This window comes from Panicum hallii, chromosome 8, assembly GCF_002211085.1.
Source record: "Panicum hallii strain FIL2 chromosome 8, PHallii_v3.1, whole genome shotgun sequence".
NCBI classification, from domain to species: Eukaryota; Viridiplantae; Streptophyta; class Magnoliopsida; order Poales; family Poaceae; genus Panicum; species Panicum hallii.
In genome coordinates this window covers 17,304,238-17,327,104 of record NC_038049.1, presented here as the reverse complement: position 1 = coordinate 17,327,104, position 22,867 = coordinate 17,304,238, and the positions used below count along the sequence as shown (strand labels likewise).

General features: G+C 44.7%; 1 protein-coding gene and 1 long non-coding RNA gene across 2 annotated transcripts; both read left to right on the top strand.

Moving 5' to 3' along the window:
- The first annotated feature begins 9,668 nt into the window (after positions 1-9,668).
- LOC112903516 lies at positions 9,669-13,144 on the top strand. Its single transcript, XM_025972781.1, has 7 exons — positions 9,669-9,925; positions 10,925-10,993; positions 11,516-11,629; positions 11,739-11,813; positions 12,264-12,395; positions 12,490-12,631; positions 12,850-13,144. Exons 1-7 carry the CDS (start codon positions 9,725-9,727, stop codon positions 12,999-13,001), a joined length of 885 nt encoding a protein of 294 aa, XP_025828566.1. The 5' UTR covers positions 9,669-9,724; the 3' UTR covers positions 13,002-13,144.
- A 5,542-nt stretch (positions 13,145-18,686) lies between these two features.
- Positions 18,687-20,806, top strand: LOC112901925. The gene is made up of 3 exons (XR_003230439.1): positions 18,687-19,014; positions 19,943-20,031; positions 20,757-20,806. It is a non-coding gene; the product is annotated as an uncharacterized LOC112901925 (long non-coding RNA).
- The last annotated feature ends 2,061 nt before the right edge of the window (positions 20,807-22,867 follow it).

The window sequence follows — 22,867 nt, the reverse complement described above, 5'->3', positions numbered from 1 at the left end:
GTTGTTGCGCTTGGGGAAGCGCTTGTTCTCCTCATCCTCCTGGTCGGCCCACCATGCCATCATGTCACGGAGTTCTAGGGTAGTAGTCGGGCAGTTGCGTCCGAAGTCGTGGTAGGTGTGCTTCGAGAAAAAGACCATTCTGGAAGCAGCGAATGACGTCCTTGTCGGTGATGCTGGCGATGGTGGCTCGTATCTCGAAGAAGCGCTGGGTTTAGGACCTCAGGAAATAGTTCATCTCCTATTTAAAATGGACAAGTCATGATGAGTACCTGTTTGGATCATGGATCCCTAGAAGTTGTCGATGAAGGCCCTCTTGAGATCCTCCCTGGAGTTGATGGAGTTTGTCTTGAGGCTGTCAAGCCAAGTGAGAGGCGTTTATTCCAAGGCTATCAGGAAGTAGAGCGCCTTGGTAGAGTTGGATCCACCTGACACCTCGATGGCGACGGAGTAGCAGCAAATCCACTGGCGTGGGTCTTGCTTGCTGTCATACTTGGGTATGCCGACTGGTTTGAAGTCCTTGGGGTACAAATGATCGGTGACGTTGGAGGTGAACGCAGGGAAGCGGTCACTATCGTCGGCAATGTGGTATCTGCCAGGTCGGTCTCTTCTCCTTGCCTCCATAACACGCCGCACGTCGCGACCATCATTGATCTTCTGCCTCAGATCAGCCATAGGAGCATTCTTTAGGTTGGCCTTAGGCTGGGCTTCGGCCTGAGGCCTTGCGTTGTGCTGGCTGCAGGGTAGTCGCGGAGGTTGCTGCACCTCTTGGTCGACGTTGCCACACGCGGACTGCTGGCCTTCGCGATTACCATGGCTGCCCTGATTATCCTGGTTGCGCTGGTGGTTGCCCCCCACCTCCCCGGGTCTGGCTCCACCTCCGGGGGTGTGACAGACCTGTGCAGAGTCACCGAGATGCTCGGATCTCGAGAGGGTGTTCCGTATTGAAGACATGGGGTTTTTCTCATCGAGTTGCACGAGCGCGTGCTGGGTTAGGTACTGCAGCCTTTGCACCTGGGGGTTTGGCGGTAGTTGTTGAATAAGGAGCGTTGCCTCTACAATAGCGCTGATCGGGGTGCAGTACTCCCGATCTTCGGCCGCTGTGAAGGTGTTGCTAAGGTTCCTGTGGCACAGCGGTTTTTCGTGTTCCGCCTGTGCTTGGTGCGCTTGGTGTTCTTCAACTACTAGATCCTCCTGAGCTCATCATTCTCGTCTTAGGGAGCGTCCGCCGTGCACTCATCAGCGGATACATCCGTGAGTAGTTCAGCATCGTACTCTGGACCTAGCTCGTCATCCTCCGTGTTGTGGAGGGAAGCCATATAGACTTGGCGATCCGATGAGGTCTCAGCCATATGGCTGTACTCGATTAGCTCTGTGTTGCCCTCTTCCTCTTTAGTGATGCGAGAAAGGGGATTGCCTTCCTGGAGAGGCAGTTCCTGCGTGAAGGCCACAAGGCGGGAGTCGTATTCGAGTAGCTTAGAGAACTCCATGCCCTTCCAGTACACGAATTGGATGCGGCGTAGTAGTTATGGTCAGACCCAAGTGACTACCCGAAAAGGATTCGGGGTCGTCATCTGAGTCTGAGTAGTTGTTGAAGATAGGGGCCCCCAGCAAGCGGTGGTTCCCTTGTCTCTGATCTTGAGCAGATGATCTAAGTCCTCCTCGGGGTTCCCCTTGCTTGCTTGGCCGGGATAGAACCAGCGTTTAGGTTGCGGCTAGGCGCGGAGGGACTCAAACCACATAGCCTCCTAGTAGACCGAGGCGGCATTACGTAACGCAAACGAGAATCGGGTACTGCCCTCCGATCTGGGAAGTCCTGGTGCAGCACGAGTTGAAGTCGCGTCGAGAACGGACATCTTCTCGATCTCCCCGGTGAGATCTGGGAGCAGCATCTCATCGAGGTTGTCGATGAACTCGTCGAGATCGTTGAATCTGGTTGCTGCAGAGGCCTCTAGCTTGCTCGTGTCGGCTAGGTGGCTATTGAAGCCACCTGAGCCATTGGCAACGCAGATCTAGGAGCCGAAGACGAACGTTGTGCCCTCGTCAAGCACGGCACTAGTGAAGTCAAAAGATGCCATTGAATTCTCCGATGGATGCTTGATGAAAACCCCTACCTGTCGCGCCAGCTGTCGATGTTTAACCTCCAAGCCCACCAAGGGATACCCCCAAAGTGGTAGATTGTAGGCGGGGTGTCCCTGTTAGTGTTTCTTATGCCTAATAGAATATGTATTCCGCAAGCACACAGAATCCACATTGTAGCACTTCACCTTGAAGTATTCTAGGGTATCGTAAATTTTCACTGGGAAGCACTATGGTTCTAAAGAGTATCAAATGAATGAGTGATAAACTTTACTAGAAATATCCACCGACTAACTTAGTGGGGTAAGCTAGATATAATAAGATAGGATAAATGGTTAGGTAATGACCATTTGACACAGGTGACTCTAAACCTTAGAGTGGTAAGCAGCTGGGAGGACAACGAGCAAGAAAGACTCCTAAAACACTTCTAGACTAACAAGCTAGCCTCTCTAGACTAAACCCTATTTCTAACTAGTTATCAGAAACCAAGAGCCTACTTCGACGGCTGGAAGAGGAAGGACTGCAGAAAGGGGTGAGAGGGGAGTCCAACGGCAACCTGCTACTATGCTATGAAAGCACCCGAACGTGGTGGACTACAAGGGATAGATAGGGCTGTCATCACCTGCCGCTTACCATACTATTCCGTGGGGTGGAACATGCTTCCTAGCTAACACTAAGCCAGACACCACGTCTGCACTCTATGTTAGAATTTTTCTTGAGGCCTTCAAGAGAAATCCCCCACAACCTAGGGACCTGACTTGAGCTCCCTAGTCCGAGCGAGAAAACCCATAAGGTAAAATTCCGATAAAACAAGGAAGATAACAAAGCCTAAGATAGAGGATAGAACTTCCACAGACAAGCTGAATAACATGGAAGGATAAATAAATGCAAAAGGTAAAGCTGACTCGAAAAGATAAGAAGATAACTTAAATTAATAAATGTCAAAGGGAAAGATACAAGAGCTTATACCAGAACTCTAATGACGACTCCAGAATCCCGAGACAAGCTCGACTCAACTCTAACTCCCAGACTACTAAATCGAATCGTAGAAAGTGAAATAAATGAGAACTCCTTGGTGTGTGTGTGTGTTACAAGTGATGGGTGACCCTCTATTTATAGCTCTTGCAGGTTGGTGCTGAGGTTGATGCTTAGCTTGGACGCCACTTCATTAGTTGAGGTAACTTCCATGCCAAGTTGAGCTCGAGAGGCTGCAAAGTGGGGCCGGCCGGCCTGGGTTTTGTGCCACTTGGCACCTCCCTTCTCCTGGACGTCCTTGATGCTCTCCTGGTGTCGGTGGCAGTTGTGTTGGTCTGAGGTTTGACAGTTAGGGGCCGGCCGGCTGGACCTCGGCACGTTTCATCCCTCCATTTTACCGACTTGATGATCAACACTTGTGCTTTGTCCAGGGAGGTGAATCTCAGGATTTTGCCCAAATCTTCCATGCTGGTGGGCCCTTCAATCCATGGGTGAAGCCTTTCGGGTCATCTGATCAAACCAACTTCAAGTGAACGGCTCAGGATCAAGGTAAGTGTGTTTCCTTGCCCCTAGATCGATGACGTGGCGATTGGGTCCCGTGCCAGGCCGGCCGGCATAGGTGAGGCCGGTCGGCCCAGGATTTTTCCCATTTTGCCTCATTTTTGATACACCTGTCTGTGCATTCACAACTCATCGAAAACTTGTGGAACTTTATTAGAATAAAGAAAATATTTGTGGAACATGATGCAAAGTTCTGTTTATTCCCGAGAAGTCGACAGACAAAGTGTGATTTAATGGCTGTCAACAGTCGCCGAGATCAGGAAGTCGAAGGAGCAAGGAACATGAAACTTTAGACAAGTTCGGATCATAGTATGTGTAATACCCTACGTCCTGTGTGGTGGTTTGTATTGCCTTAGATGATATGATGTTTGGAGGGGGTCCCTGCCCGTCCCTATATAGTCTGGGAGACAGGGTTACATGGAAGTCCTAGCCAAATATGAGCTTAGGAGTCCTACCCGAGTACTACTCGGGTAGTTTCCTTTTATTCTAACTAGCTCTACTCCTGTATGAGTAGTTAAACTGGTGTAGGGTGTGGGCCATGTTGCATCCCTTATCCTAAAATATGTACGCCCTGTGCGCTGTCCCGTGGCTCTGGGTCTGACAGATATCACTATGTGTATTTGCTTAAGTCAAAAAATGAGGCATTTCATTTTTTTCAAGGTCTATAAAGCCGAATTTGAAAATCAACTTGAGAGAAAAATAAAACGTGTTAGATCGAATCGAGGTGGAGAGTATTTTTCAAATGAGTTCAATTTTTTTGTGAGGTACATGGTATTATTCATGAGACAACACCAACTTATTCCCTTGAGTCAAATGGATTGGCTGAAAGGAATAACCGTACTCTAACTGAGATGGTTAATGCCATGCTAGAAATAGCTGGACTTCCTTGGGAATGGTGGGGTGAGGCCATGTTGACAGCTTGTCATACTCTTAACAGAGTTTCTATGAAAAACAAAGAGAAGACAACATTCAAGGAATGGAAAAATAAAAGATTAACAGTCTCATACTTGCGTACTTGGGGCTGCTTGGCAAAAGTTAATGTACCAATTGCAAAGAAACTCAAGCTCAAACCAAAAACAGTTTATTGTGTCTTTCTAGGCTATACTTTTCATAGTGATGGATATAGATTCTTGATAATTAAATATGAAGTACCTAACATGCATGTTGGTACAATCATGGAGTCGAGAGATGTTACCTTCTTTGAAAGTATTTTTCCTATGAAAGAGACATCTAGCAGTTCTAGTCATAAATTTGTTAAAACCTATGAAAATAATGATAAAGTAGTACACTCTGAACAAATGCTTGAGGAAAACAATGAGAAGGATCATAATGAATTGACTTGAAAGAGCAAGAGATAAAAGACTACAAAGTCTTTTGGTGATGACTTCATTGTGTCTCTTGTAGATGACACTTCAAGAACCATTGCAGAGGCTTATGGATCTCCTGATGCTGACTATTGGAAGGAAGCAATCAGGAGTGAGATGTATTCCAATGCCTAATGGTGCAAACCTGTAGGATGCAAGTGGATTTTGAAGAAGAAGCTTAGGCCAGATGGTACTATTGAAAAGTACAAGGCAAGACTTGTGGCCAAGGGTTATACTCGGAAAGAAGACGTAGATTTCTTATTCACCTGTTGCTAAACTGACCACCATTCGAGTTATCCTTGGCTGCCTTACACGGTCTTCTCGTTCATCAGATGGGCATTAAGACGGCTTTCCTTAATGGGGAGTTGGACAAGGAAATTTATATGGATCAGCCTGTAGAATATGTAATAGAAGGTCAAGAAGGGAAAGTGTGTAAGCTGTTAAAATCTTTGTATGGCCTCAAACAAGCACCTAAGCAATGGCATGAGAAATTTGACAAGACTCTCATGTCTGCAGGCTTTATTGTGAATGAAGCCAATGATTGTGTGTACTATCTCTTGGTGGGGGGACAAGGAGTGATTATGTGCTTGTACGTCAATGAGATACTAATCTTTGGGACTAACCTCAATGTGATTGAGGAGGTCAAGAGCTTTTTGTCTTAAAGCATTGAGATGAAAGATATGGGAGAGGCTAATGTGATTTTGAACATTAAGCTTACCAGAGAAAGCAATGGTGGGGTTACACTTGTGCAGTCCCACTATGTGGAAAAGATATTAAGTCGCTTTGGATATAGTGACTGCAAATCTGCTCCTACGTATTACGACTCTAGTGTGATATTGCCAAAAACCGAAGGATCGCATGGGATCAATTGAGATATTCTCATATCATAGGCTTGCTAATGTATCTAGCTAGCGCGACGAGGCCTGACATCTCTTTTGTTGTGAGCAAACTTAGAAGGTTTGTTTCAAACCCAGGAGATGAACATTGCATGCTCTTGAGAAAGTAATGTGCTATCTAAAAGGCACTGCGAGTTATGGGATTCACTGGGTATCCTAAGGTACTAAAGGGCTTTAGTGACTCAAACTGGATATCTGATACTGATGGGATAAAAGCCACAAGTGGATATGTGTTTACACTTGGAGGTGGCGTTGTTTCCTGGAAATCTTGCAAGCAGACCATCTTAAGGAGGTCAACAGTTGAGGCTGAGTAGCTTCACGAGCACTTGATGGATTTGCCGGTGGTTGAGAAACTGTTACCGGCTATCCTAATGAACAGTGAAAATCAAGATGTGATCGTCAAGGTGAATAGTTCAAAAGACAACATGAAGTCATCAAGACATGTGAAAAGGCGGTTGAAGCCTATCAGAAAAATGAGAAACTCCGGAGTAATAGTGTTAGACTATCTTCAGATTGTTAAAAATCTGGTAGATCCTTTTACTAAAGGTCCTTCACGGAATGTGATTGACAAGGCATCGAGGGAGATGGGATTGAGACCCACATGAGAGTTACATCATAATGGTAACATGTTCTATTTGATTGGAGATCCCGTGAGGTAGGATGGCAAAACAAGCTATTGATCAATTGAGAAGGATAGTACTTTGTACAAAACCACTCCATTGAAGATGCACTCTCTTCTTTTCTACATGGCAGGTCGATCCAGGTGGCTTATTTTAAGCAAAGATGTTGACCTGCAGAAACACCTTTTGAGGAACACACCTGCATGAGTTCAACTACTATTCACAATCTATGAGATCAGGTACTCTACAGAGACTCATGAAAGGCATAGGAGTACGACTTATATGCTCCAATCAAAGGGGATGCACTTTGCTGCCAAGTATCGGTTAAAGGCTTGAGTGAAACTTGTTCGCACAAAACTATAAATTCAAGGCATAGTCCATTGTTCAGTTGTGGACAAGTGTAACTTATATTCTAGGTGGATGTTCAACCTTAATCATAACTCCATCAAAACACTGGTATATCAAAATAGCAGTAGAAATGAGAAGTTCAAATATATGCCTTGGAATTTGGTCGGAATTGCTGGATTAATTGGCCTAGGGCCTATTAAGTCAATTAATTAGATTATTCCAAGGCCCATAGAAAATGATGGTAGTTACACTAGTGGTTAAAGCACCTTGAAAATTGAGAGGGTCCCTAACCAACTTATAAGGTGGAATCTGTTCACACCTGGTAAGAAGGTCAAGAAGGATTAGAAGGGTGCCACATGCGCGCGCTCATTCGCCTCGCCGAGCCGAGCTAAGTGCGACCAGATGTGTGGGCAAGGCTTGGGCGTGTTTTGCAGTTTTCAATCTATGTTGATGACTAGTAACTGATGCTAGTTGATGGCTGTAAGTGACTAGTAACTGACGATTGATGGCTGGCCACAAATGACTAGTAACTGATGGCTATCATGGCTGGAGTTGATTTGATGGTTGCCATTACTGCAGTGAACCTGGGCACCCAATTGTCTACTAGGGTCTATATAAGTGGCACTCCTCTCGTCTTCCACGCGCACGAACTAACACACCTTTCACTGCCATTGTTGCTTCTCTACATCTCTGTTCCAGTAGTCTGGGCGTTGTTGACGTGTTAGCGTCATCACTAGGATCATTAATCCCTAGCAGTGGTGCCTGAAACACCGTATGGTATTTCTTATATCACAGATAAATCCGCAAGCGCACGGAATACCGTTGTAGTATTTTACCCGTGAGTAATCTCGGGTGTCGTATTTATATTTCCGCAGGGAAGGCGGCGGTTATAGAATAAGTAAGTTCATGATCAAATCTTGGTTGAGTATTCGATTGTATAAATAGAGGTAAGATATATATTGATACTGAGTTAGTGTGACACATAAGTTACCCAAGCTCAAACTCAAGCAAAGACATAGGTAGGAAGAAAGGAAGAAGAAAGTTACTTGGGACTTACATGCTTCTATCTAGATATACAGCTTGTACTATACACTCATACACATACACATGATTATTCTCAGCTCTAGGCTCCCAGGCACTACCGGAAGAACCGCACATGACTGGCAGAGGAGCCACTAGACAACTCGGCTACTGGACCTCCTACAGCCACTACCCGAACGGGGAGGGTTACATTGGATGGACAAGGCTATCACCACTTGCCGCCTACCTCATCAAACCATGGGATAGAACCGCATCCAGCAACACTGATTAGCCCAGACATCACATCTACACTAATGAGCGATACTCTAGCATCCCGCGCTGAGCCCCCACCCTCCAGATGGACAGACATCATACTAGAGAAAACATATGAATAGCGGAACCATTGCCGTGGCACTAGATTTACTCTTCTAATCATGCAAGGGTGTGTTTTCCCTCTATTTCTGCTCAAATCCCTACATAACATTATTTTTCAAGGGACATGTGGAAATGATATTATTCTAGATAAATATGCGTGCAAGAAATGCTAGTTCTCCCAATTTTCTGATCAAATTGATGGTCGAAATTGAGGCGTAATGAGCGTCAACAGGCGCACATACTAGCTGGAAGAGCAAGCCTCCGGAACTTCATCCTCTTCAAGACTCTACACGGAGTGGAGGGCGATCAAGTTGTTGGGAAGCGCATTGGCGCGACTGCTTGCTGCACCTACTCCCCGACGAGCTGCTATGAACGACTACTTCCCGGCGGCGCATCTACACTGCGATCACCTGCATGGCATCGACTTTTGATAGACTACATTGAACAGGCCCGATCAGAATATCAACTGATCTGGGTAACAATGCATCCGGTGTCTTTGGCACTAGCCTCGCTTCTGGGTACATACTAAACCTTCTGGTTAATTTTGTTACCGATGTTGCAAGTGCAATGAACAATGCTCATGTTTCTACTATCATTTTTGTCATGATTTACCTTATGTTTTGGATTAAAATGAATCATAAATTGCCTCTAATTTCAATAATATTGACATCAAACACCCAAATGAATTGAACCAACACAACACAGCACAACACAAGTACAAGAAGAATAAAGCGGATGAGCTATTAGGATTAATTTGCCAGAAGAATGTCTATTATTGGAACTTCCTAAGATCAATTACAAATTAAGTGCACGCAAGTTGAATGCAGTATTACCTGTTCCCTTGCAATTAGATGATGCTTATATCAGGGGCAGATCTAAGGGGCTAGGGGATCGAGCCCCCCATCTTCCGAGATCAATGGATTCCTCTTGAGCCTTCCTCCATTTTTGGAAATAAAGAACGAAGAAGAAGAGGGGAGGAAGAAGAAGACAAGAGAGATGAGCCCCCCTTCACTTAGCTGCTGGATTCACCACTGATTTATATTATTGAAGGTATAGATAATTATCTTTAAGATTGAGAATGCTCTAAATTAGTATATTTTTATTATAATAATGGGAAAGAAATGAGTGTTGAGATATGCTAATAAACTACAGCGGAATACAACCAACTATGCCATGACCCATGAGCGAATAAAAATTCGAAATATGGTTATTGAAGAATGGTTTTTAAGTATATTTATATTGTGGTATGAATGAAAAATAAGAGCTATATTTGCCTCACATCCACTTATGTTCTTATAATAAGCTATATTTTACAGCTAAGAGCTAACACAATAATCCTCTTTTTAAGACCTTTTTACTTTTCCTAGCAATCAATTAATAAAATCCTCGAAAAAAAAGACAACAAGAAAAGAGAAACTTTCAGCATTATCTCCCTCTGCTCCCGCCAAACCCACGGGCTATTCCCAACCGCTGAAAACCCGGCGCGGCCATGGCCGCCTCCGCTCCCCTCCGCCTCATCTCCCCCTCCAGCTCGCCACGGCCGTCCCGAGACCCGAGCCCCAGGCCCGTGTCTCCCCTCCACGCGTGGCTTCCCCGCCGCCGACGCCAGTTTCCCGCCGTTCGCTGCGCGTCCTTGTCGCCGCCGCCGCCATCGCTCGACCTCCCGCTCCTCCCGTTCCAGCCCGCGGAGGTAAGGTCTTCGGATGGGATAGAATTTATTTGGATGTTCAGGTTTGAGTTAAAATCGGTTCTGTACTTCTGTAGCCTGCCATTGCTGACGTTGATGTCGATTATTCGGCAAAGTTGGTGGCCCATCGAGTACAATGGGTGGATTTCGTTCAGTTCGTGGAAGATTAACTTGCTAGCTAAACGGGGAGGATTTGGGAACTAGTGTTTCAGTTATCTCGGATGGGTTAGGTTGGTCAAATTAGTGAACCACGGAACTAACCAGAATTTCTGTGCAGGAGAAAATTACTGTCTTGAACCACAACCACAGAACCATCTGCCCTGGGTCTGCCTGAAATTTTGTCTTGAAGAAACGTGGCACTTGGAGTCGAGTCATTTTTTAGTTATTTTGTTCATCCATGTGAATTTTCCTGGCCTTTATTCTCTAAATAAAAAAAATCTTCGTGGTCTTGTTGAAGGTTAATTATTATCAGATACGCAAGTATCTGATGTAGGAACCATGGGTATCAACCAATACCAGGATTTTCAGTCCTTAAAGTGATGGCACAATCTAGGAGTATGGAAACGTTTCTTCTACTAGCAATCGGCACTGTCCTTAAGTGACTGTCCTTAAAGGGATTTTCTCCCTTTGCGAGGTGCCATCTAAATATGCCTGCTACTAGCAATCCGCATTTTTGACAGTGCTGCGATTTTCGTGGAGTGGACAAATTTAATAACATCATCCTATTATGTTGATTCAGTTTACCTTTGGGTGCTCGCTGTTTTTTTCCTTTTCATAATAACTGAACATTTCTGACCAAGTTTGGGGACTGATTGTGGATAACCAAATCTGAACAATCTCTTTATCTATGAATTTGCATTATGTCTTTTCGTTCATTAGCATCATATGATTTTTTGAACTGCTACCAGTTTCTTTGATCAGTTATGTTCCATTGCATATAAGCTGCACTTTGCATTATCAGTAAAACCTGTAGAATGATGCTAAGACAATTAAATGGTATAGGTGCTGATACCATCTGAATCCAAGACTCTACACTTGTATGAAGCAAGATATATAGCGTTGCTAGAGGAGGTAAGGACCGCTTGTTCAGTAAAAAGATTATTATTACTGTATATTTGGCTTCTTTCTTTAAGAAGTAACCCAATTTCTCTTCCACTTAAACACCCTTGAACTATTTACTTGTCTAAATCTACCATGTAACATAGGCATACTTTACAAGATTTTCCATGATATCCTTCATTAAAAATTACATGTTGTCATTTCTTCATCAAGTAATTTTTTTTGTTTATATATCTAATTTGTGCCTACCTAATTTTCTTTTGAGATTTCTTAATTTTTCTTTGATCCACAGGGAGCAGACATAGAAACATGGTATGACAAAAAAAATAGTAATGCAGTTTTAGCTTTGACTGGAAATTTGTGTAGATACTTAAAACTGTAGTTGAGTGGTATGGCGAACTATAGATGTGATTTGGTACATCCTTCCTGAAAGCCAAGGTCTTCATATTTCTTTCATCGAGTAGTGAGAATTCAAATCATGTGTGAGTTTTGCAACATCATTACTGAATTATTTTCTAATTATTCACTTAACAGGCCTTGTACAAGAGGAAAAAGTCTTTTGTTCACTTTGTGCTTGATCCAGTTGTGGATAGCTCTACTAAAGCTTCATTTGCTGTAAGATATGGTTGCTTGGTGCAGATAGAAAGTGTAAGCTCTTGTCTTTCATGTGGTGCCTTTCTTTAAGTTTGCTTACAGGATACAGCTTCCACTCTTTTTTTCAGTCACATTTTGTACTAATGGTCTGTCTTTAGTGTAGGTTCAAAAGCTGGAGATTGGAGCACTGATATCAATTAGAGGAGTGTGTCGTGTAAACATTTCAAACCTTTTGGATGTAAGCTCCTTTCTTCTTTCTTAAAAATTTGAAATGTATTCCAGTGCTGATGTTCATATCATATAATACATGTTCTAAGGTACTGTTAAGTAAATCATTGTATACTACTTCACAACTACTATAAATTGTGTTTAAATTACCTTTGAAGGCCAACTTTTGCTTCATATACGAACAGGTGAATTTCTTTTGGCATCTGTGAGGGGTGGGAGAGATGTGGACCTGAATGCTAGTGTTACAGTTGGACTCCCTCAATCTCACTATGCCTTGCATTGTGATTTTTATCAAACCATTTCTGATTGAAATACCTATATGCTCTAGTTCTGTAGCTTATTTGTTGAAACTATAGGGGCAGTAGTTCAGTATGATTCTGCACTGCTTCTGAAGGATTCTGGCATGGTCAAGAAGAAATTACAGAAACCCTGAATCACATCTCTGTCTTCATTGATCCAGATGGAGCCCTATTTCCGTGGTACTGTTTCCCCATTGATGGATGATCCTTATGAGGGTATTGAATTAGGGACAAAAATTTCAAAGCTAAGAGAATCTATGTGCAATTTACACAGGCTACAAATGAAGTTGAAGGTTCTATCACTATCTGAAGTCCCTTCAGTAATTTGGAAATGTTGAATAGTGCTTCTTATCGTAGTCTTTGTTTTTTTCAACATTTCAAATTTAGGTACCTGAGGATGAACCACTGCAAACTAACATCAGGGCGTCTCTATTATGGTCTGACAAAGAAATTTTTGAAGGGTATAATGAATCTTTTATCCCTTGTCTCCCAGAACGTCTCTCATTTGCTGCGTACCAAACAGTTTCAGGTGATGTTTCACTCCCTTTTCGACCATTTATTTCCAAATCTTCGGGTCTTGTGATATTGATTAAACTTTCACTATTCGTCTATGTTTTCTCTGAGAAATGCATGTCTTGCATCCAACAACCAACCAAAGAGATGATGCACACATAAATCAACCGCCATTAGACCTGAATCCTGATACATGAATGCATAGGTATCTGACATTGAAAATGTAAAATTCAGGTATGTCAGATGCCGAACTTCTCACCCTGCAAAAATACAAGATACAAGCCATGGATTCAACAGATACTCTCGACAGAGTAAACAATGGTGTCGAGTATGTAGAACATAATATCAGGATGATAGCCGCAAGGCTCGCAATTCAGAATATATGATCCTCATTGCCATTATTCAATCCACATGCTAAGTGGTGTCCATGTTGCTAGTTCCATTTGGTCCAGACTCTGAACTAAAAACCTTCTCCAGTTTCCTAACTGTATACAGGGAAGGTCTGATACAATCTGATTTTCTGACACAACGGTGATGTACATTCAGAGAGTAGCACGAAGACGAGCAACATAACGCGCAGTTCCACATCACTTTGTATGGGTAGGATAACAGAAAACACCATAAACTGTTCAAATAACTGTTACAACCATATTCCATCTGATAAATCATACTAGTGTTTACCAGGTATCAAAATAAAACATAAAACTGTTTGATCAAATAAATCACACAACCTTATTCAAATACCAAAGACTGCAGCTTGGTATGAACTCTGTAATGTCTAAACAAGAAAAGAAAATGTATTATGCCGAACTGATTTCCTGATTGAACTTAAACCGGCTGCAGATAAATAATATTGCAAAAAAATAACCTGAAAAGCATGAAGAGGTTCCACAATGCAAAGTTGCTATTTCCTGAAACACTGGCAGGGAGATCTGGTACTCCTCTCTTGACCTACTTCATTTCTTTCGGACCTTCAGCCATGTTGACACCAAAGAGACGGATGGTGCGAGATCCACGGTTGCTAGGCGCTATCTCCTGTGGTGGATTCTCCTCTTGATTCTGTGAGGGAAATGCAGGAGAGGCATCGAAGCCGAACGGACGGATGGAGCGTCGCTCGATGTTGCCAGGCGCCACCGCTACCTCTTCTGGTCCGCGGTTGACAGTCACTGTCTCCTCTGGTGGATTCTGCGAGGGGAATGGAGGGGAGATGTTGAAGCCGAAAAGATGCTCACCATTGCCAGGCGCCACTGCTACTTCTTCTGGTGGATTCTCCTCTTGATTCTGTGAGGGGAATGCAGCAAAGGTGACGACGCCGAAGATGCGGATGGTGCGGCCTCTGCGGTTGCCAGGCGCCACAGCTATCTCTGCAGGAAGGACGCTGCTGGTAGTTGCAGGGAGTGACGATGACCCAGTGGCAGCTGTAGGAGCTGAGACAAGACCAGCCACAGGATTGCCCGCCACTGCCATCCCTTGGGGTGGATCGTGCACTGGACTGATCATCAGCGCCGGAAGTGCTAGGATGGCACTTCCGGCAGAAGCAGGAAGTGGCCGGTGGCGCATGGCGCCGGCAGAGCCATGGACGGCCGCAGCTGCAGCCGTACGGTGAGGGGCGGACGAGCTGCCGGCGTCGCTGGCCGCACCGATCTTCAGGCCGGCATAGTGCAGCTTCCTGTGCCAGCCGAGCGCCTGCCCAGTCGGGAACACCTTGTCGCACGCCGTGCACACATGGCGACTGCTCTGGCGCGCGGAGCTGCTCTGAAGGTCCGGCGTCGCCTTGCTCTTCTTGTGCTTGTGACCGGCAACGTGGCCTCCCAGGCCCTGGGGGGTGGGGAACGTCTCGCCACAGTCGGCACAACTGTAACCGTTGCCCAAGTCTCTCTTGCTCTGACCTCCAATGGCGATATCTTTGCCGTGGCTGGCACTGCTGTGGCCAGGAACAGCTTTGCCACCGCCGCCATTGCTGCTGTAGTGAGCACCAGCTTCACGAAGGCCGTTCCCCTTCACTGTATCAGCTGCAATTGGAGAGGCCACTCCCACGGCGTCGGTGGGGGCAGCTGTTGCGATGGTCGCAGCTGCCGCAGGAACAGGAGCTGGTGGGATTGCCGCCGCAGGAGCATGAGCTAGTGGGATTATTGCAGCCGCTGACGCTGACGCTGCCGCTGCAGGACCTGGTGGTTCAATGGTCACAGATGCCATGGCATGAGGTCCTGGCGCAGTTGCCACAGCAGCAGGAGGAAGAGTTGGTGACATTGGCTGAACAGCCTCCGCATCTGATTCTGCGCTTGCAACTGCATCAATCCCAGTGACAGCGATGGTAGGATTGGGCTTGTCATCGTCACTGCTGTCATCGTCTAGGACTATAACCTCAATGGCAGCTGCAGGAGCTCGTGCCGTTGGCAGAACTGCCGCAGGAGCTGAGCTTGCAATTGCAACTGCACGAAATCCCGTGACGGCGGTGACAGGATTGGCGTCGCCATCATCGTCACCGCCGGTGACGTTCTTGGCATTGCCATCGTCACAGATGTCGTCCTCTATGACTATAACGTTGCTAGCAGCGGCAGGAGACTGAGAGACGGTTACCTTCGGCTTCTCGCCAAGCACGTGGCCCACCCGGTGGCTCCGTGAAGTGGCACCCCGGGGCATTGAAAATGGCAAAGGGGGATCGTCGTGGCGAGGCTGTATCTTCACGGTTGCTTGTTTTGGCTTGGGCTTCTTCCTTGCCTTCTTTGGCGTGGGCGCCTCGGAGGACGAGGATGAGAGGGAGGGGAAGGAGAAACCTTGTCGGTGCACCGAGCTCATGTGCCCTTGCAGCGTCTTCTCTCAGCCAAACTTCAGCTGACAATCGGAGCACTTAAACGGCTCCGCAGCGACAACGCCAAGACCAGCACCCGCGGCATCTCGAAGGAGGCCATATGCCTCGCGTGGAAGCAGCGGCGGCGAACCACATTGCTGGATGGTTTCCGCCTTCTTCCCAGCACCCGCCACCAAAGATCCGGAAGGAAGCTCTATCTCCATGCTTCCAGAAGCTCCACCCTCACGGTGGTGGCCATATTCAGGGAGCCTTTGATGCAGCGACCATAGTGATTCAGACCCACGGCTCCGGACAACTGCGGCTTTCTCGCACCCTGCTACAGCACCGCCCTCTCCTTGGTCGCGCAACTTCATGGTGCGGAGAGGGATGCGAAAAAGTGACTCACTCTTTGGCGGCGGCGGCGACAACTTCTTGTTTGATGCCATGAATGGTAGGTGGGGAGGGATTAGGGTTTAGTCAAGGGGGGTTTTGACCGTTGTAGAAATATTGCGAGGAGAGACGTATATTTAGGGCCAGTTTGGTAGAGCTCCAACTGATCCTGATTCTCTATGGGAGCTGATTCTCTAAGAGAAGTGATTCTGTGGCTGAAGGTGATTCTCTTTGATTCTCTAGCATAAACTCTTAAAATCAGGATGGAGAATCACTTCACAGAATCAGGAGAAGCTACTTTTTTCAGCTCCCAGTCTCTTAGTTCATTTCAGAGAATCACTCCACAGAATCAGCAAAGAATCACTTCTCTCTAAAAAACTGTTTGGCAGAGCTCTTGCTGGATTCAGCAGAGAATCAGCTCTGGGAGCTCTGCCAAACTGGCCCTTATAAGCGGGTCCACCTCAATTGCTCGAGTTGTAAGGTTCGCATTGGTTAGCTTATTTCTCAAAAATGCATTTTCTGTTTCATAGAACTTGTTGGAACCTTTCCACTCACGTGTAGCTAGACACTCAGAGCTTGCGGAGCGAAGTATCGGAACTTAGCCTGGGAAATAGGAACCACACCAAGCCCTTGACTTCGGAATTTGAATTTGTGGCTTATGGAGATATTTAGGCTTGAATCTTACAGGCTCATTTCCAAATGATGAATAGAAACATGAGTGAATATAATATAAGCCATTTGTTATGATTTCTCCTGATGGAAAATGCATACTCAGACTCCTAAAGAATCAGTTCCTAAGTTTAAAGTATAGAGTATATAATCTGTACTAGTTGACAGTGCCCAAGGGTTCATTCAGAAGTTGAATTTCGTGTTTAGGATGATGTAAAAGAATAGAGTCGGGCATGAATAGAACGCGTCACCCTGACTCCTAGTTCTCAGGCACATTCCCCACTTTTTGCTATTAATAAACGGCTAATTTGCTCAACATTTGGTAGCTAGAAATTAGACACCAAACTTGACTTCCACACCTTTGTAGCATCATGTTTTTTCTTCCGAGGACATGCTTGATCATGTTTTTCCTCAATAGGGAAGCAAACTTCCGCGATCAAGGCAAGCACAAAGCAGCCCTTGAGTGCCAGAGATCAGGTTTCACATCAAGCGATTATACAGAGAAAAATTGCGACAAAGACTACAACAAAAACAAGCGTTGATGCTACTGTACAAAATCCGACAACAGCTAGTTGTCCGTGCGATATCTAGCAGTGCCCTTCTTCATCCTGTGCACAAGCAGAACCGGGAAGGTTTAGATGCTTCTACGAACACGTTGGTTGCGCTCCTTCCAAAGTATCCACAATCCCAAAATGATGAGGGAGTCAAACCTCTTCAATTGTTGCTTCGGCACCCTGTTCCTGTCTTCAAGCTCGGGACCGACCAGTCCAATGGAGGTAAGTCCTGTATTGGTGTATGTTGCTGAAGACCTATTAGTCGCAGCAGGTGAAACCACACCTCCCTGCTAAAGATGCAGCCGCACAACAAATGGTCTTGTAGGCCATAACATCGCCGGATGGTCCGCCGTCCAGCGATGGCTGAATAGAGCTAACCAAAAGAAGAACCAGCAATTTGGCGGAGCCTTTGATTTCCATATCTTCCTTGCCCCTAGAATGCCAAGGCCCGTGGAAGAAGGCCCGGTAGGGCGAGCAGGTCGACCAGAACATAGCTAGATGCAATGGTGCTTGGATGTCTGACAGCAGCACAACTGATTCAACTTTCTCCGAAATGGGAGGCAATCAAGGACATGAGAGCACCTCCGATAATTGTGGACCCAACGGCGTTCTAGGACAGGCCTCTGCCACCACCGTTCTAGCATTCACGTTGGATTTTGGATTGGCTTAGAACAGACATGTGGTGAGCTGATTTGATGTCTCTCGAGTCAACATCGTGGACCATATCTACCACAATCATATGCTCCTGCAAGCAGGGACTCAAAACTTTCTAACCATTTTCATTTTCATTTTTCTATTCGGGATGGAAAAGCGAAATCCAAAATAGGGATGTCCGAAATGAAACATTTCAACTAGGCGTGTCGAGAACAGTCAAGAATCAATACTTCAAATCGGAAATACCGATGTGTATAACCATTTCAAATATTCAATTCAACACAATGGTTACAACCAGGGGCGGATCTACAAGGGGGCTAGGGGGGTCAAGGCCCCCTACCTCCCCAAGATCAATGAATACCCCATATAGCCCCCCCCCTCCCTTCTCTCCATTTTTTGGAAGAAAGAATGAAGAAGGGGAGGAAGAAAAAGAAAGAGGGAGGAAGAAGAAGAGAGGGGAGATGAGCCCCATCTTCATATATTTTCTAGATTCGCCACTGGTTACAACCATACACAATTCATAGCAAATATTACCATAAACAAGTAGATAACACCATAAATTAATTGATATGGTAATTGTTATGAATAGCACTTGTATTCAATATGAGGGCTCTAGGCTCGAATATACACATGTACAGTTATTAGCAAATATGCACAAAATCCCTTATACAATAGGGAAACTACAAAAGGTACATATACATCTAGCACCCCCCAACTCAAGGTGGATCAATGATATTGAGTTTGGAGAGATAGAACCTGTGATGAACTCTCGTCCGTGCCTTAGTGAAAAAGTCTGGCAACTGAAGCTCTGAAGGCACATACCGAAGCGTAATAACAACATCCTATACATATGCTCGTGTACATGAAGCATCAACACCAATATGCTTAGTGAGCTCGTAATTCACCGGATCATGAGCAATGCTGATAGCACCAGTGCTATCAGACAAAAGAGGAGTCGGCCTAGAGTCGGTCTAGAAACAGAAACATCAAAATCCTCAAGCAGCCACCTGTAACACAAAGGAAAAAAAAAAAGAAAAGAGGCTTGTTGGGCTGGACAGGCCAGGCCTAAGCCCATATCTCTCCTAAGCTTTCAAGCAAAAACCCTACCTCTACACTTCTACTCTCCAGATCGACACCCCCATCTCCAGCTCGTTCCCTTCCTCCCTCCCTACTTGCTCCCATGTCTTCCCTGCTCTAATCCCCTCTATTGGCGGCAAATCCATGGGAGAAACCAGCAAAATGGAACGAGGACAACAAGAGGAGCAAGAAGACGGGCATCTTCGAGGTGGATTGGTCCTTCCCCCTCTCTTCCCGCTGCCCTAGGATTTGGGGAAGACCAAGGTGAGTTCGATTTGCACCTTCCCTGCACTAATTAGGAGCTCACGATGATGTTTGGCCGTGGGATCAAGTGGATTAGTGGGAAGGAAAATCGTTTGCTTGTTTGCCTTCGAGTTTCAGACCTTCAATTTCTGCAGCTTTCCTTCGGGCGTGATTTGGTCAAGCTAGGGGCCGAATCAAAACTTTTGGTAAACTAAAAAATTGTAGAGGGCTCCATTACCTAGTAGCTGGTTAAATTTCATAATTTTAGGCCTGGTGGCTGTCGAGTTCTGATGAGGTTCTGGACAGAACTGGATCTATAAGGATTTCGGAAACCTCAGGGTCAGAATAGGACTCTCAAAATTTGAGTATGTTGTAGAGAATTTTATAGTGTTTCCATATTGGTAAATGATATTTTTGTGGATATTGAAACTCCAGATATAGATTTTTAAGTTCAAGTGTCCTGTTTCGCCAGTAAAGATTTCAGTTAAGATTTTGTAATGATTTTAGGCATCCTGATGACCTCTGATGCAATTTGGAATAATACCAAAGTTGTAGATAATTGATTTATCTATAATCTGGTGAAGTTTCAGGATTTTTGGACGTCAGGATTTGGAGATATAAAAATGTTAAGCTTGCTGTCCTGATTTTTGGGCAGATTCTAAAGTCTGCTTTCACTTTCAGTTTATGCCTTCTTAAAGGCATGATAAAAATAAAGTTTCTATACAAAAGTTATAGGGGTTTCTCTTTAGATTTCATAAATGTATTTCTTTGCTACTATAGCATTTGTGGATTAAAAGATACAAAAAGTTGAAGCAGCATTGCTGCAGTTGGCTGGGTGTTTTGTTTGCGGTTGTTACTCGGATGTCAGGATGGGATTAGGAGCACTTTTACCTATTGTACATATCTGTTAGAAATAGGTTGTTATTCTGATCTTGTGGTGCCAAAGCAGGTGGTAATGATTCGTATGGCGCCTAAAGTGGTCATCCCTTCATTGGAGGCAAGTAAACGTAGGGGTGATTTGCTACAAGCTAATACTATGTGAGCTATTTAATCATGCTTTAATCAATTTGATATATGTTATATGGTTACTATTTGTTCTATGTGAATATATATATATATATATATATATATATATATTCATATGGAGTTTTTGCATGATGGCGTATATGGTTTATCATACTCTATGGCATTTGCACTGCATCTCATTCGTTGCATTCAATGGCATATGGAGTTATGTCACCGCTTCTAGCCGCGACCGTACTGGTACAGCATCGTTTATGGATGCGGCTTTATACCTTGTTAGGTATGAAGGCAGGAGACATGGCATTTGCAGTATATTATTACTTTCTATGGCATTTGCATTGCATTCAATGGCATATGGAGTTATGTCTCTGCTTCTAGCCGCGACTGTCCCGGTACAGCATCATTTATCGATGCGGCTTCATACCTTGTTGGGTATGAAGGCAAGAGACATGGCATTTGAATTGCATATGCATTATGATTTTGGATCATGGCATATTTATCTTGGATTCAGGCTTTGGGAGAAACACTGAGAAGCAATGCTTCTCCAAGGCTTGGTGGTGATCGGTATTTATCTTGCATATGAAGTATTTATTTGGTTTGTTATATCTCATGGATTATCATTAGTTTACCTTTAATTGGGAGATTAAATCGATGCTTAATTGAACTTCTAGTTTAAATAGCTTGTTAAAGCAATTTACTTGCTGAGATGTCACATCTCACACCCGCTTTTATCTTTCCAGGTACTTGAGTAACTTTTCTTGAAGGGTGGGAAAGTATAGTAGCAGCACACATCACACTTCTGTCATTATCAATATTAAAACTTATGTTGCAATCATAATCCTAATAGAAGTTGGTTCTTCTCCTTGTCGTTTTCCTTAAATTTGCAATGTGGTTCATGTTGACTAGTTTAGAAATTTTTTTTGGTGGTTTCATCTAGTCCTTAATGTGTTATATCATGCTAGTGTGCTTATATTTATATCTATATGTTGTTGCTTCCGCGATGCACCTTTTTGCAGGGGAGATGCTGCCAAAATTTCTATTAGTTATATACGTTTCTATCCTTTTGGTGGCATCTTGGTTATATTTGGTTTTGGGGTATTACAGTAGCCAAGTAACCTCTGCCGTCACAAGAGCCATAGCCCGCAACTTAGCCTCTGCACTTGAACAAGAAACTGCTACCTGCTACTTAGTCTTCCAAGCAATCAGAGAACCACCAAGAAAAAAACAATAAGCAGAAATAGATCGACGATAAGAGGAATCACTAGCCCAAGTAGCATTAGAATATGCATGGAGCTGCAAAGAGTTGGAGCGAGGAAAGAACAAGCGACGAGATATAGTCCCACGAAGATAACGCAAAACACGAAGAAATGACTATAGTGCATCTGAGTGGGAGCCGAAACAAACTGACTCAAGATATGCACATAATATGAGATGTCAGGACGAGTGAAGCCAAGATAAACAAGGCTCACAACAATGTGGCGATAACAAGTGGGATCTGCAAACGGCTCCCCATCAGTGGCACGAAGATGAACAATAAGTTCCATGGGAGTCTATGATCCGGTGGTCAGTGAGAGAAGTGTTGGTATTTCTTAACAATCACAAAAGAATCCGCAAGCGCATGGAGATACCGTTGTAGGACTTCACCCGGAGAGTATTCAGGGAAATGGAGATGCAACGTATTCTAACTAGTTCCCTTTCGAGAAAAGGAGATAGAATGGCCTCGGTGGTGTGATTGGTCTAAGGGAAAGGATCAAGGAAAGATAAACATAGACTGCTACTTGTTTACTTCAAGCACCAGTCTAACCTTGGTGTGCTAAGGACCTCCATCTATTAGCTCTACTCCGAACCCGAATGTAGGGGACTTCAGTAACCACGACAATTCTGCCGTAGCGGACGGATAGGGCTGTCACCACCTGCCGTCTACCTCTCAACACCATGGGACTCGCGGCAAACAAAGGTAATCTAAGGACTAAACACCATGTTTATACCGTCGACTACTACTTTAGCGTTGCGTAGGGTTATCCCATCTCTATCAGGGCCCTCTACTAGAGTATCTGCTAAAAGAACGGATGATGAACCTGCAAACAAATAACAACGTAAGGATAACTTTACCAAGAGCTTACCAGTAGACAAACCTGGATACTTACTAAAATGGATCGTACTGTTGAGATACAAAGTCGGAGAGAGGCTGACAAGTCCGGCTCTTCTCCATACTTCTTCCTCACAAACTCCCTATCCTAATGATACAAGTGGAAAGAGTCTCCCTACTTCTTCTTCTCCAAAATGTGTTTTTTGAATAGGGGGGAAGGCCTCCTTTTATAGCCTCCAAGGGGGGTTCCCGCCATCTCTTTGTATGGAAACCTTAGCCACCACATCCAAAGAGACAAGAATGATCTTCCAGCCAAAGATTGGGCAGCTAGGAAGACGTCCAGGTTCGGCCGAACCTGGGGGTCGGTCGAACCCAGATGTCACTCCCTCGGGTCTGCCTTCCTCTGGACAGCTGACAGGTGGGCCCTAGTGTTGATCCTTGGTGATGCGTGCCCATTTGGTCTGATTTGTGGGCCCTTCAATCCTGTGTAGCGCAGTGGACGATCTTATGTGCATTTATGTTATGTGTTCTTCATCTTTTCTTCTTATTTCAAACTTGTGTCCCTGAAATGGCTAGATAGACAGTATAACTGTGGAACTAGGTTAGTGATACAAATATTTGAGTAAGAGTTATAGTTTTCCTTTATTTGTAAGTATAGTTGACAATCGGATTTCGCATTTAAGTACCGTCAACAACACCCCCACACTTAGCCCTTTGCTCGTCCTCGAGTAAAGGTTCAAGGACTAAGGTGGATGCAACTCC

Excerpts from the sequence above, each read along its gene's own strand:
- LOC112903516 (XM_025972781.1), top strand. The coding sequence starts at position 9,725 with ATGGCCGCCTCCGCTCCCCTCCGCCTCATCTCCCCCTCCAGCTCGCCA. Across the intron at positions 9,926-10,924 it reads TCCCGTTCCAGCCCGCGGAG|GTGCTGATACCATCTGAATC; the intron begins GTAAGGTCTTCG and ends TAAATGGTATAG. Across the intron at positions 11,630-11,738 it reads GCTTGGTGCAGATAGAAAGT|GTTCAAAAGCTGGAGATTGG; the intron begins GTAAGCTCTTGT and ends TCTTTAGTGTAG.